Source organism: Sporothrix brasiliensis (assembly GCF_000820605.1).
Source record: "Sporothrix brasiliensis 5110 chromosome Unknown Cont20, whole genome shotgun sequence".
Classification (NCBI taxonomy): domain Eukaryota; kingdom Fungi; phylum Ascomycota; class Sordariomycetes; order Ophiostomatales; family Ophiostomataceae; genus Sporothrix; species Sporothrix brasiliensis.
This window is the reverse complement of record NW_024467139.1, coordinates 536,847-549,743: the sequence shown is the minus strand read 5'-3', so window position 1 is coordinate 549,743 and position 12,897 is coordinate 536,847. Positions and strand designations below refer to the sequence as shown.

The 12,897-nt window shown below is 52.3% G+C and overlaps 3 protein-coding genes across 3 annotated transcripts; 2 read left to right on the top strand and 1 right to left on the bottom strand.

Moving 5' to 3' along the window:
- Positions 1-324: 324 nt before the first annotated feature.
- Positions 325-1,826, bottom strand: SPBR_07174 (uncharacterized protein; the record flags this gene model as incomplete). Its single annotated transcript, XM_040765428.1, has 3 exons — positions 325-609; positions 668-812; positions 907-1,826. 3 exons carry the CDS (start codon positions 1,824-1,826, stop codon positions 325-327), a joined length of 1,350 nt encoding a protein of 449 aa, XP_040616147.1.
- A 1,707-nt stretch (positions 1,827-3,533) lies between these two features.
- On the top strand, positions 3,534-4,745 carry SPBR_07398 (uncharacterized protein; the record flags this gene model as incomplete). Its single annotated transcript, XM_040765652.1, has 2 exons — positions 3,534-3,845; positions 4,476-4,745. The coding sequence occupies 2 exons, from the start codon at positions 3,534-3,536 to the stop codon at positions 4,743-4,745; spliced, it is 582 nt and encodes a 193-aa protein (XP_040616146.1).
- Positions 4,746-10,705: 5,960 nt separating this feature from the next.
- Positions 10,706-12,730, top strand: SPBR_06856 (uncharacterized protein; the record flags this gene model as incomplete). The annotated part of the gene is made up of 3 exons (XM_040765112.1): positions 10,706-11,512; positions 11,576-11,716; positions 11,777-12,730. The coding sequence occupies 3 exons, from the start codon at positions 10,706-10,708 to the stop codon at positions 12,728-12,730; spliced, it is 1,902 nt and encodes a 633-aa protein (XP_040616145.1).
- Between the last annotated feature and the right edge of the window lie 167 nt (positions 12,731-12,897).

Here is a 12,897-nt window from a genome sequence, read left to right as displayed (position 1 = left end):
ACTAGGGCTGGGATCGGTTGTCTTGCCTTTTTTGATTATTTAAATTTGCTTTTTGGCGCATGATAGAGCCTAACTTGATGCCCAACTCTCATAGAAATATAGACGCTATAATTTTCTAATAGCGAATTCGTTAATTTGTCTGCTACACTCTCTCATTTTCCCTTTATCCCTCTATCTCTAACCAGGGATGATATCCACAAGTGTTCACTCAGAGGCTCCGGGGAGGACTCGGATCCTTGAGCACCTGCATGGAAAGCGCTGCGATAATTCGGCAGAGATACAGCATATGATCTCCATCTATTATAGAGAATGGGCCGTATGCAGTCATCGATAGGAATCCACGGTTCGGATACACAGAAGCCTTAGAGGGACCTGGTGCGTGGTCGTCCGAAGCCGACCGGCGGCCAGTCTGAGCAGTACTTCGAACGGGTTGGGTAGAGCCCCGACCGGAAGTAGCTGCGGGGAGTCTAAAACGCGGCGGTTCGTTGTAGACTGGACCGAGGGGAGTGGCTGGACTGTTGGAGCTGGAGATGCCTGAGCCCGAGTGCCCGTTGCCTCCGGGATACCTTCCTTGATCTGCCGCGACTCCTTTTCCTTTGTTCCGAGGTGCTGTAGGCGTTGGTGTGGGAGGTAGCGTGTCTGCTTGATTGAAGCGCAAACGGGTCACCATAGGCTGATGGCCGCGCATGAGGGAGTGCGTGTCGTGAGGACTGTCGCTACGGCTAGGACCACTGATATAGTCCTGGTAGTTCGCGTCGTATTCTGCGACGGTGACGTAGATTTCATTGTAATCTTGAGAGATCATAAAGCGGCTAATTTTCCAAGAAACGGTAAAAAGGGAATTGGTTAGCTAAGCAACCTGAACGGCAAAACAAGGTGACGGCGTGAAGGGCGTAATCCACGTACCGACGAACACCCGGAGGGCTGGAAAGGGTTCCTTTCCGGCTGCTCCGTGTCTCAGATACCCAGGCCGCCATTTGGGCGGCTTCCTGCCACTCGATTGTCCTTCTGTGCCCTTTGTCCCGCGGATATGGCTTCACTTCAACAATAGCGAGCGCAGTACCGAAATCGCCCGTTTTTGAAAGAAATCCGTCAACGCGGGCCTGGAACAGCACAGGAGAGCCATCTGCAGTAGGGTCGTGGAGATAAAACGGCTTGGGGTCCGGCAGCCAGTGCCCTTCTGCGAGCGATGGGCAATGGAGCCGGACAGCACACAGCATCGTTATCAGTCCCATGTTCACAGTGGCCTCATATTCGGTCCGCGGTGGTTGTTGGCCGATATATGGCGTGTCGACTTCGTCAATTTCGGGAGGGGTCCAGTTCGATGGGGTCCTTGGGCTGTCGCCGAGACTGAGTAGGCTTATGTCCGGTATACTGTCGTCATACGTGACCTGATTTCTTTGCCGTTCCGGGCGTGAGATTTTTGGTGATGCCCTGACTGTCTGTCCTTTGCAAAGTACCGTCAGATAGGTAAAGTATTGAAACGTCGTGAAGAGACCGTTGGGTGGCGGGAAATTTCCTGTTCTAAAAGGAACTTTGGGATGTGGATCGTCGTCCCTGACCGTGCTGACGTTCCGCTGGAGCACTGTAAAGTCAATTCGCCCTGCCTCAATCTTGATGTCTTCATGGACAAAGTCTCCTATTTTGAACTCTTTGAAACCCCTTTCGTCCCAGAGAACTTTGAGGTTCAGGAACTCGGCGTACTTGAGAACAGAGGCCGACTTATAAGTTCTCACAAAGGGTGTCACAGAGTCAGGATCGAGACGCTCAGACCTCGCTGCTCTTGCCCATTCGGACGGCGTGCGGGGATTCGGTTTTGAGGCCATCTCGATATGTGTTGAATTGGCGACGATGGGGGTGAAAGACGAGTGACAGGCGCTGGCTAGTGTGTTGCGAGCCGCTATGATTGCAATGTAATCAGGAAGAGAGAGGCCAGCGAGATAGATGGAAACACGTCGACGATGGAGAGTCAAGGCGTCAGGGAAGAAGATGAGAAGACAGGGTTGAAAGAAAAAGAGCAGGAGGAAGAGGGACAAGTCCTTGAAATATTGTAAAGGGTCAAAAAGAGCACCTTTATATTATGAAAAAGGCCAAACGATTTGCAGAGGACTGACAATGAAGCTCTGACCCCAGCATCACCGGCCTTTCACTTTGCCTTCAGGTTGGTGTTAGGCATTTGCTCTTGCACTTAGAACCTGCGTCAAAAGCTAGGCGCCAATGCAGCACCAAAGTGCCCATCCCTCATAAATTCCTTGCAAAGGATGTGCTGCAGGTATTGTATTAAGGATTGCGACCGGCCAGTCGACCCAAGGTCGACTGGCCTGGCCAGCTGGCTGACAGTTACAGCAAACCATGAGTGCTGGCCGCGACGGCAGGCCAGTCGATCAGGCATGATTATTTGCACGTCTAATGCAACGCACATCATAGTGGTGTGTGACAGAACAGGCAGCAGCCTGCCAGACAGTGTTCAAAGTTGGAAGTATTGGTTCGACGATGTCGTCCATAATTGCGTTTGTGAGGCGCCTACAGCGACATCTTTAGACTGGAGGGTGGGCATTGGCTGAGAAAGAGCAGTGTATGAAACCAGTGCATTCCTTTTTTAGCAAAGTGCGTTGCCAGCCTTGCAACTGCACCAAAAAGTGCGGTGCCAGTTGGGCCGCTTTTTGGGCGGCCAAAGGCCGTCTTGGCACGACCGGTCTGTGTAGCATGTGCCAGCAAGTAAGAGCATGTCCTAAACGCGCGCATGAGCGATATAGACCGTACGAATGTACACTAGGGGAAAGAAGATGTATAGCTAGCGCTCATATCGAGGCTTGTCGCAGGAGAGGGCATTCAGGGGCTGCATGACGCCGTTGGACGGTCGACTGTAAGCGGCTGTAAGCGCCGTGATCGCTGTGCGTAGCAACCGACAGACTGGCCGCTGTTGAAGGTGCTTGTGCCGTCGCTGGCGTGGCTGTGACGAAATGCATCTTTGCGTTCGATACGGTGACTATCGCCGTCCCCAGGGCAAAACAAATGTTGACATCTTTAAACATAAAGTCGTGAAGCCTCTGGGAAAGTGCACTCGACTTAAATATCACGTGACTAGACTTGTGCTGTCGCGAAATTAAGTGGCCGCCTCAATGGGCCGCGTTGCCCGGGAAACAGCCACCGTAGACAACAAACATCTATGCTGTATCGCGACTGCATGTTTACTGTATGAACAATCGCGTCACTTCTTTGTCCGTGCTATGTTCTGCGTCGCACCTTCCCCAACGGCAGATTTGGTCTGAACTGCATAATCTTTGTATTTATTCTGCTGCTTCTCCTCTGTTGGTCCTGCCGGTTTTGATCTTTGTTACTCCTTCGTCTTAGTTCTTTCCGCCAGATTTTCCTGTCATACTGTTGACCCCCTACTTCGTGGTCCCAAATTCAAGCATCTATTTACTGTTACTTTCTACATTCTCAACCTCTGCGACGGTCCTCCTCGACAGCCACGCCCACGCCTCGCATTCCACCCCCGTTCACCACCACGCTGCGTGCATCCTTTCACAATGTCGGACGATATGCAGCCTGGCGAGATCCCACAGTGGCAGCGTGAGACTCACAACGAGTACTTCTACAATCTCTGTGATCTGAAGTTTGCTCTTGATGAAGACATAGTCGAAGATGTCGCGATTCTGACCCGCGAACGGCTGTCGTCGCTATCTATTCAGGTGCTGGATGACCTCAATGTCGACGACGAATCCCCTCTGGACTTTTCACCCTCATTCTATGCCCCAGTGCCACGGGACACGTTCGAGACGTTTCTTGAGACATATACGCCACACCTGTTTCCGGACCAATACAGCGACGGAACCAGCATGGTTTGGCACCGTCGTTGCGGAAAAGCCTCTCTTTTACGCTGTGACGGAACTTGCGCGGACGATGAACCGGAAGATTGTTGGGATTTTTCTATACATAGATGTTCCGGCCGTCGAGAAGCCGACGACCGTATCAAGTGGATCATGTATATGTACAACTACGGAAACATTCGGACTTGGCCCAATGAGGGGCTTAGCACATTGTCGAACTGGGTGCATCTGTGAGTACCGCACACTGGACTTCGCCGCTCACTTATTCTGTTCCTTGGTAGAAACTAACCGTTATCGTTCATTTCCCCGGCTATAGGAGAGGTGAAAAGTGGCAAAAAGCAGAGTACCGTGGCCGTCGAGATGACCAGTGCAGTGTTGGTGAAGTGCACTGTCATCATGTAGGGTCTTCCAATGCCCTTGAAGATATGTCTGGATCAGCACCACACGCGGTTTGCACTGTCTCCGAGTCGTGTGATTTCGCCGCTACAGATATCTTGTTGAGTGATGTCATTTCGGCTGTGGAACTGTTGAGACATCAAGTGCGCTACCACAAGCATCTTTCTCACCGCATCTTTCCGGTAAGGACAGACGTATGGCTCTTCCTGTCTTTGTTTTTTTTCTTACTGACTCTTTGAAACTCAGGTACTGTTGCTATCTTTCCGGCACGATAAGGCTGCGCGCATCATTCAGGCGCATTTTGACGGCCATCGTCTGTTCATCAGGCAGTCCCGACTTCTCGATCTGGATGCCGACGAGCCGACACCGGATGCGTATCTTTTGCTGCGCTGGATGGCAAGCCGGCCCCAAGGCAACACGGCATATGGCAAGCCATTTTGCACAGACGATGCACCGATGGCAATCACCACAAAAGAACCTGAAGAGCCGAGCTCAACTGTCGCTGTGCAAGCCTGAGGGAGATGCCCCAGGGAGATGCCTGAGTGGCTTTTATGTCCTGCGATTTCTCGCATGCCTTCACAGTTTTTCTGGCAGAAGATTGGCCATTTGGGCAATGGTGGCTTGTTGGTCAGAGATCCAAAAAGCACACCTCGATGTTGTTTGTTGAGCTGTCGTTTTGATGGTGGTTTGGATCTTGTATGATACAAGATACATGCAGGGAGACGGCGAGATTGCCATCTTGTAATTGTTTGACTTATGTTGGCTGCACGATAAAGGTGTTTGGAACGGTTTTTGTTCTTCGGGTTTTTGTCTTTGTTTGGTATGGAAAATGGAGGCTTGTAGCCGTTGCTTTGGACTGTTTCATAATGACACAACACGATACCATCTCATCTGCACGCTCTTGCATCACACTTTGAAAGAAGAGGCTCAAGGTCCTTTGCTATTTTCAATTCTAGTACCTTTATTGCCCTAAGGCTTTGCCATATTCGTATGCTTTAGAGTTGATATGCCTTTGACCCACCGCTTAGGCCAAGTACGAAAAGGTTGCTACTAGATATACGGAGCTTTGCACTTGGCCAGATTCTGGAGGAGACAACAGGAGGCGCTCATGGCCAGATGCTCGAAGCACTATTATTTTCTGCTACAGGTATCTTTGACGCCCTGGAATACCATTTAATACCTTAACTTATCCTCTGAGCTTGGGTGGGCAGTATTTTGCTATCCGCATAACTCACGGTCTTCACAAATCGTAGAGAGTGGCCGTGTCCCGCGTGGTTTGGTTGACTGGCATATTTGACGAGGCAATATATCGCGAGAGACGCACCATTCCTCACCCCCTGGGCACAAGACTTACGACAAAGCCCATAGTAATGAACCGTCCGGCTGCTTCCATGATGCTCGGTTGCCTGTCACATTGAATCGTGAGAACTTATACGATGGCGCGACTGCCGAGAGTAAGTGTTGACTGCCGCCATCTTTGTAGCCGGCGAGAGATTGAACAATGCATTGTCAGTACCAAGGTTGCGACTGACAAAAGGACCTTCTTAATTAGGGATTGAACACGATGGAACCCGGAAGGGTAAAGCCGCTGCGTCCATACAAACCAACGTTCTTATATAAACGTAGTACTGAGAGCTGAGGCGGGAGTACCGCGCTCCGTACATGTAACTACATGCTGTGCAGACAAAGTAGCATTCTCAGCGGTGTGTCCCATCCACTACTATCCCGAGCCCTTGTGTGGCCTGGTACAGATGAGAACCAATGGCCGTCAGTGGTAGCGACGGCCCCTGTCAATATTGTTAGACAGCTGCGCGGAGAGGTGAAAGTTGATGGAAAAGGGGCACAAAAGCTGGAACGTAAATCGTCCTTTTCAAGCTGAACGGCAGATACAAAAAGCGGCTCTTTTGCGATAATTATTCACAAGGTGAGGCACGATATCATAGTGTCGAACCAAATAGTATCCAGGGAGAACCGCCAAGGCGGGTCGGAAGGAGAAACTTGTCTTTGCTGGTGCCGTATGTACCTCGAAGTCCCTGGAAAAGAAAAGTGCCGCATCCACATGAGATGAGAAGTGTTTAACCCCCCCCCCCCGTCCAGTTGCGCGTCCTGCCGCGCCGTGAATGCTTGTGCAGCCCCTTTTCTTCGGATCCGGTCGGGTAGGCTATGTAATGTCAAGCTGAAAACAAATCTTGGCCTCGATTGTTCATTGGAGCCCATGCATATGCAAGGTATGGCGTACGATGTATGACAAAGTACAACGCATCTTACATATATTTGAACGGCGTGACGGCGTCCAGGCCTGCATGGTTTTGCGGGGCCCAGCATTTTTCTCGTTCATCTTATGCCGCTTGCGTTTGGCTGCATGAAAGCGAGAGCTAGCACTGTGGCTTGCCTGTCATACTAATACAAGCAACTGTCCAATGCGCTGGCCAATGGTCACACTTGTTGTGTGTGCAGCCCTTTAGCAGTTGAAGAGGCCGCGGTATGCCTCGGTGTTTCCGTGCGTCAATTGTCGTCTATGCTCGGGGTCATATGGCGGGCAAGTGCGGTTGCGTAGACAAGTCCCGTGAAAAGGCAATCCGTCTGTTGTCCAACAAAAACGTAGAGGCAAGAAAGGCTATGCGCTTTGCCGTTGCGAATCTCCGCGCCGAGCCTTTCGTGCTTTTGCGGTTCTTTCCTTTCCCTCATTCACTACCCTTGTTGGCTTTACCCTTATTGGCTTCGCCATGGCCGTCTTCTGGAACAGTGGCCTCCACCATGTCAATGTTGACGACAGAAGTGGAGGAAAACCATGGGTACGTCGAAAACGGCAACGGCTTCAGAAACGCTGCCTGTATGAATCAGACTAAGCGCAGCTCTTGAGCTTGTTTGTGAGCTTGTTTGTTGGCGCCGCATCCCGTCCCGAATTAGGCACGGGCGAGCAAGTACCTCGACTCAAGGATGTGTGCTTGGGGGTGCTGCCGGGGGTGGCTTTGTCCATCATCGTGCTGACAACCAGGCGTCGTACTTCGTACTTGGTACTGTAAATGATATACTTTGCCTGTTACACTCCCTGCCTGTTGGTGTGGCCAGCCACTCCGACATTTTAACCAGTTCCGGTCACCCAGGCCGTCAGACAGCAACTTGGTCCTGCCACGGAGGCTCGAACCCACAGTGGCTGTCCTGGATTGTTTCGTTGGTATTGTGCGCTCTTCGTAATTACTTTGTTGTTTGTCCACTTTCTTGCAGCAGTTCGAGGAAGTTTTGTACCAACGGAATCAGTTACCACTTTTGCTCTGCCGGAGAGCTGATGATATGCGCTGGAACCCATCTTTGATCGAGGCATCTTAGGTGCCATGGCTGGTTTGATGACTTTTGGCCCCGAAATGCTAGCGTGTGACGTGATGTAAAACACACAAAAATCTGTAACTTCATAGCCTGATTCAACGGAGAAGGAGATCCTCTTAACAAAGTACGACCCATCACAGCCTTCCCTTTGTCTGGTGCGGGAGGGCCCTTGGTAATTTGGTGTGGTGGAAGCGGTATTCGGGTCCGAAGTATGGAGGCTCCATCGTTCCGCGGACGAAAATCGGCTGAGGAGACCAGGAAAATCTCTTCGACATGGGTAACTGGAATAGCAGGGGGACCACAAAAGGAAACAAATCAAAAGCCATTCCACCAATGTCGGGGCGTCGGAAGTCTGCCGGATTGGCTAGACTAGTGCGTGGTTGTTTTGTCTGTGCTTTCATTGTCGAATGTCGTATGCAGCAAGGATCTGTTTGATTTGTTCATGCACCTCCATGCGCTTGCACCAAGTCCGTTTTTGACCTCCCGAGTTCTGTCGAACGGCCACTTGGCTGGGAGGTTCCTGGAGAGGCGCATTTGGTGTAAACCAGCGGCCGTGTATGGATCCTTTTTCCTCTTTTCCCTCCCTTGAACACCTTCCTAAATGTGCTTGTATCATGTCGAACGTCGTACTTTGAATGCTGGTCCACCATTCGGGATATAGTCCTCGAGCTAGTAGACGCACCAGTTGCGCATCCGGGGGTGATGGTAATGCGATTGCAGGAAAAAACTGGGGCGTCGGACCAACATTTGAAATTGTTCAACGCTTTCCGACGCCGTTCACTGGTCTGGTTGCGCCTGTTTCGTTTTAGTGCAGAGTCGACGAAGTGTGTTGTGGATTCAACCTCCAAGACGCTTACTTTTTTTTATTTCGTCTCGCAAGACCCAGGGACTTTAAATGCGCCCCAAGAGTATTGCACGGCGTGGGGTGACGAAAAGGAAACGATAAAAATGGCACACAGGACGGCAAAATAAAGAGTGCGATGTACGACGGCCGGTGGAGGACACCCTGAGATCGATGACGCACTGAGCAAACTGTGATCGCCGCATTAGCTAGAAGGACGAGCGGCAGCACAAAATCACGACAGCCAACGAAACATGAGAAACAAAAACAAAACGAAATAGACCGCTGTAGCAGCCCACACGGCCTGGCCACTCACGGGAGTTCTTACAGTCCAGCCATCAGATGTCAGAGGAGCGCCAGCGGCAAGGACGGACTGTCCTTCCTTTTCCGTCCACTTTGTCGGCCGAGGGAAAAAGGATCTAGGTGATGATCATTCGGGGCTTGTCCTTTGCCTGGCCTGGCTCCCTGGTTCGTCCACTGTGCCCAGCCAGCGCCAGAGGCTCGCCTCTTTGAAGTGCTGAGATCGACTGTAACGTATTCGCTGGCATTGACCCCACCCCCTGGCCGGCGCGGGACAACGGAGAAAGGCGGAAGTAACTCGAGCATTGCTGACGGGGGCTGCTCCTGGCTGCATTTCCGTCGGGCGATGCATCGCAGGGATGTGTTCGAAAAGTTGGGCGGCTGCACAGGGAAGAAGCCAGGTCGACCAAATACACAGATCCATTTGGTGATGACAGAAGCGTGAGTGGAGATAGAGAGACAGGGGCGACTTGTTGTGTGCAAAGTGCGAGCCGCAATTGAGCTCGTACTTGGCAACTGCGACCAGCGCACCATGGCCGTTTGCGCTTTCTCGCGGCAGCGACAGGCCAATCGCTACTGCCCCGACAGCGAGGTTTCAACTTGCACTTGGACCTGTGTATTTCGTACTTTCCAAAACGAGGGCGTTGCACAACCGTCGCTTCCCATCTTGGCTACGGGTCAAACACAGCTAAACTTCGTCAAACACCCTCCCGAGCCTCCCCAGTCCCCGCCGTTACCCAGTGGGGCGCCTTCTGAACTCCGTCCGGGCAGGCCAAAAAGGTGCGGCCAAAGACCCTAAGAGGAAGGATCTACCCTACCCATCATTGCGCCTTCGTCGCCTGCTGTAATTAGCCCGCCGTAACCCACTCACACGTCGGCCTCCAGAGGTTGCTTTTCTTTGAACTTCCATTGATTCGCTATTGTGCTTTCCTTCTCTGGCTCCCCCTCCAACGCTCCAACCCTCCTTCTCTATTCTGTCGTCGTCCGTGTGTTCCTTCCATTTGCTAGTCGCGCCTGGGACCCCGTATCTTACATATATCATAAATCACCCACCAACGCCCTAGACGTTCTACATTAGCCTCTAACAAGGCCGCATCATTTTTCCACTCCACGACCCTGCATCGTGCAGAACCACAACTTGGTATGCCCGTTCTGTCGTCTTGTTTTCACAAACCACAAACATCGCCCCGTCTCGAACACGCCTATTGCTCTTTTGAGCGTATAGCCCTCTCGCTCTGCGTTCTCTCAGACGCCGTGTCCTCGCTTCCGCGGTGAAGCCAAAAAGATCAATAAGCAACATCTAGACTTGGAACGGAACACACCGTTTCTTGCCGGCCAAGCTTCCGCTCCGGCTCCGACACCCATATCAAGAGGACACACAGTCCGGCTTGCTTCGGACTTCCTGCCAAGGCCGGCCCACACGACAGGTGGAGCGCGCCGTATGCGTCCGTCCGGCCTCGGGGTGCGCGACCACGGCAATAACTGCCCTATGCTCGACTGCGCATGGCGAAACGAGACGGCACAGTTTGAATTACCGGTTGTTTGAACTCCCCTGGTAGCGGTAGCCCATCATGGTGTTCTGCGGGAAGGCTTCTTTGAGCTGTAAGAACTGCCGTATCCGCCGAATCAAGGTAAGCTGCTTGCATGTCTTTGTTTCATTTCAATTGGCTCTTTCATATGTATCTCTGCACCGACTCCGCCAATGGGTGGGGAGATACTCCGCTTGATTTGCTGTTGTACCGGAGATCTGAGAGACAATGTACCCGTCTGGGTGACGTTGGCTGGTCCTTTGTTTGATTCGTGCGGCGCGGCGCGACGTTGTGGCCCTGTTCTCCTCGCTTGAGTCACACCGTGGCTGCAGCACGGCACGTGGCTTCTTCCTGGACTCGAAACCAGACCACTGATACTCGTGTTTCCCTCCATCTAGTGCAATAAACTTGAGCCGGAATGCTCACAATGTATTCGAGCCGGCAAGAAATGCCCCGGTTACCGAGACCAGCTGTCTTTGATGTTCCGCGATGAGACAGTCAAGGTCCGGAAGAAGTTTGAGGAAACCGGGACATCGTCTACCACATTACCTTCGTCCGCTGCGTCTGCCACTGGATCTTCATCTCCGGAGGCGGGGGCGGATTTCATTAAATCCGAGACTGGAACGGAAGATTCAGACGCAGCCTTGTCTGCCATTGATAAACCCGGCAAAAATGCAAGCCAGATTCCCACGGCACAGGGCAGCAAGGAGCTGACTACCATCCGGGGCTCCAACGCCGATGGATCACTTACTCTTAGTGAGGCATTGGCAGCATTCGGCGGTACTCTGGGGAACGACGGTAGCCCCATGGCCTCCGGAAAAGGCCGCCCGCTTTCTATACCACGGAAACAACAGCGGAGGCAACAGGGGGCCACCACATCCCTGCCACCCGAGGTGTCCCCGACTCCAGCAGTGACCGTCAACCTCTCGGTCGAAGCTCAGTCTGCTCTTGTGAAGACCATGCTGAAGGGGCCCAACCCAACTCTCTTTGATCGCGGCTTGCAATTCTACTTGGATCACTACCTGTACGGACATCCTGAATCACCACCAAAATCAGGAGTAATAGAAGTCGACACGCCATGGATTCTCGACCCAGCAACTCGCACGATTGCAGCTGCCGTGGGAATGGCTGGCATAGCAAACTTGAAAGGCGACGACCAGATTCAAATGTTGGCCAGAGACAATTATGGGATTGGCCTTAAAATGACGGCAATGACGATCGACAAGCCGGGCCTCGATACACTGAATCACGTCATGCGCAGTATTGTTTTGCTGGCCATGTTTGAGGTCCGTTCGACAAAGTATCGTTGTTTGTTGCCAAGAGCACACCGCTGACTATTGTATGCGCAGATTGTTCGGGGTGCCAACCAGTCGTTTGGCAGCGCCAATATTCATGTCATGGGAGCGGCTGCCCTTATGCGTCACTTCCTTCCTATCCTTCCCACATCATTGCATCCCTACCGGGGCCTGATCCAAATATCATGCTCTCTTGTAAGTCGTTGCCTTTTCTTCTTGGCTGGATACGAACCAACAACTGACTCTCATTTTCAGCTAATTTCCTGCCAAGCCGCTCACATTGATGTGCCGCCTGTGTTCGCCGAATACATCGCGAATACATACCGAAAGAAACCGGTAGACGATCAGATCATGTCTAAACTGCTTCTGACGCTCATCGAATTTATCAATTTGTCTGCCTTCATTCACCGTCAAGTCCTCAGTGACAGACGCTCTGATATGGTGGACCACGTCGTCCACGCACTGCAACTGGACGCGCGCCTCATTGCATGGGAACTCAACATCACAGAAAAGAAGGGCATCTGGAAGTACGAAGAGTGCGAAACGCCAAAACTGCCACCCGAGGCGGTCTACAAAGGGCGGTTCCACCGCTACTCGGATATCTCGACTGCTCGGATTTGGAGCTACTACAGGTGGGCGCGCATCCTGCTCAACGAAATGCTTCTGGAATTTATCGAAAAATGCCCCAACTCGGTGGCAGCCGGCCTCGCCAGGCTCAAAATGGACACGGCAAGTGCATCCTCGGCCAAGGCTGGAAGCGCTGTGATCGGTGCCGACACGCGAGATACCGACACCGAGGCGACGGAAAAGCTTCGCCGGAGAGCATTGACGACGATTAAAAAGTGTGCCGAGGATATCTTTGTAAGCACGCCGGTGTACTGGCGTCACCCAAGCATCCCCCTCAAAGAATACGACCCGATCGCGACGCCCCCGACGGTGTACGGACAAAATGGCGGTACGGGCGTGGCCACGCTCATGCCGACGCTGTTCCACCTCGATGTGGCGGCCCGTGCGCCCGGCGTTTCTGAAAAAGACTTTGACTGGGCTCTGGCCGTGATCGATACGGTGTGGGCGTATCTTGGCTTGCGGCAGGCGCGGACCCTTGCGGACAAGATGCGGCTCCATCGCGAGACTATGAAACGCAAGGCCATGGGGCTGAATGGAATGCTGCTGCTGACGACACATGAAGACGTGGATATTCCTGCATGACGGCAGAGGCACGACGAACATAAATAACGCGACAGGACATATATATGGATATGGATGGGATACCACGGCGCTCAGGTTATAACACGTGTTGGAACATCTCTTTTGACGGCGTTGACTATGAAAGCTATTTTGATTTTGGATCGTTCTGTTCCTTTTCTTCGCTCTCC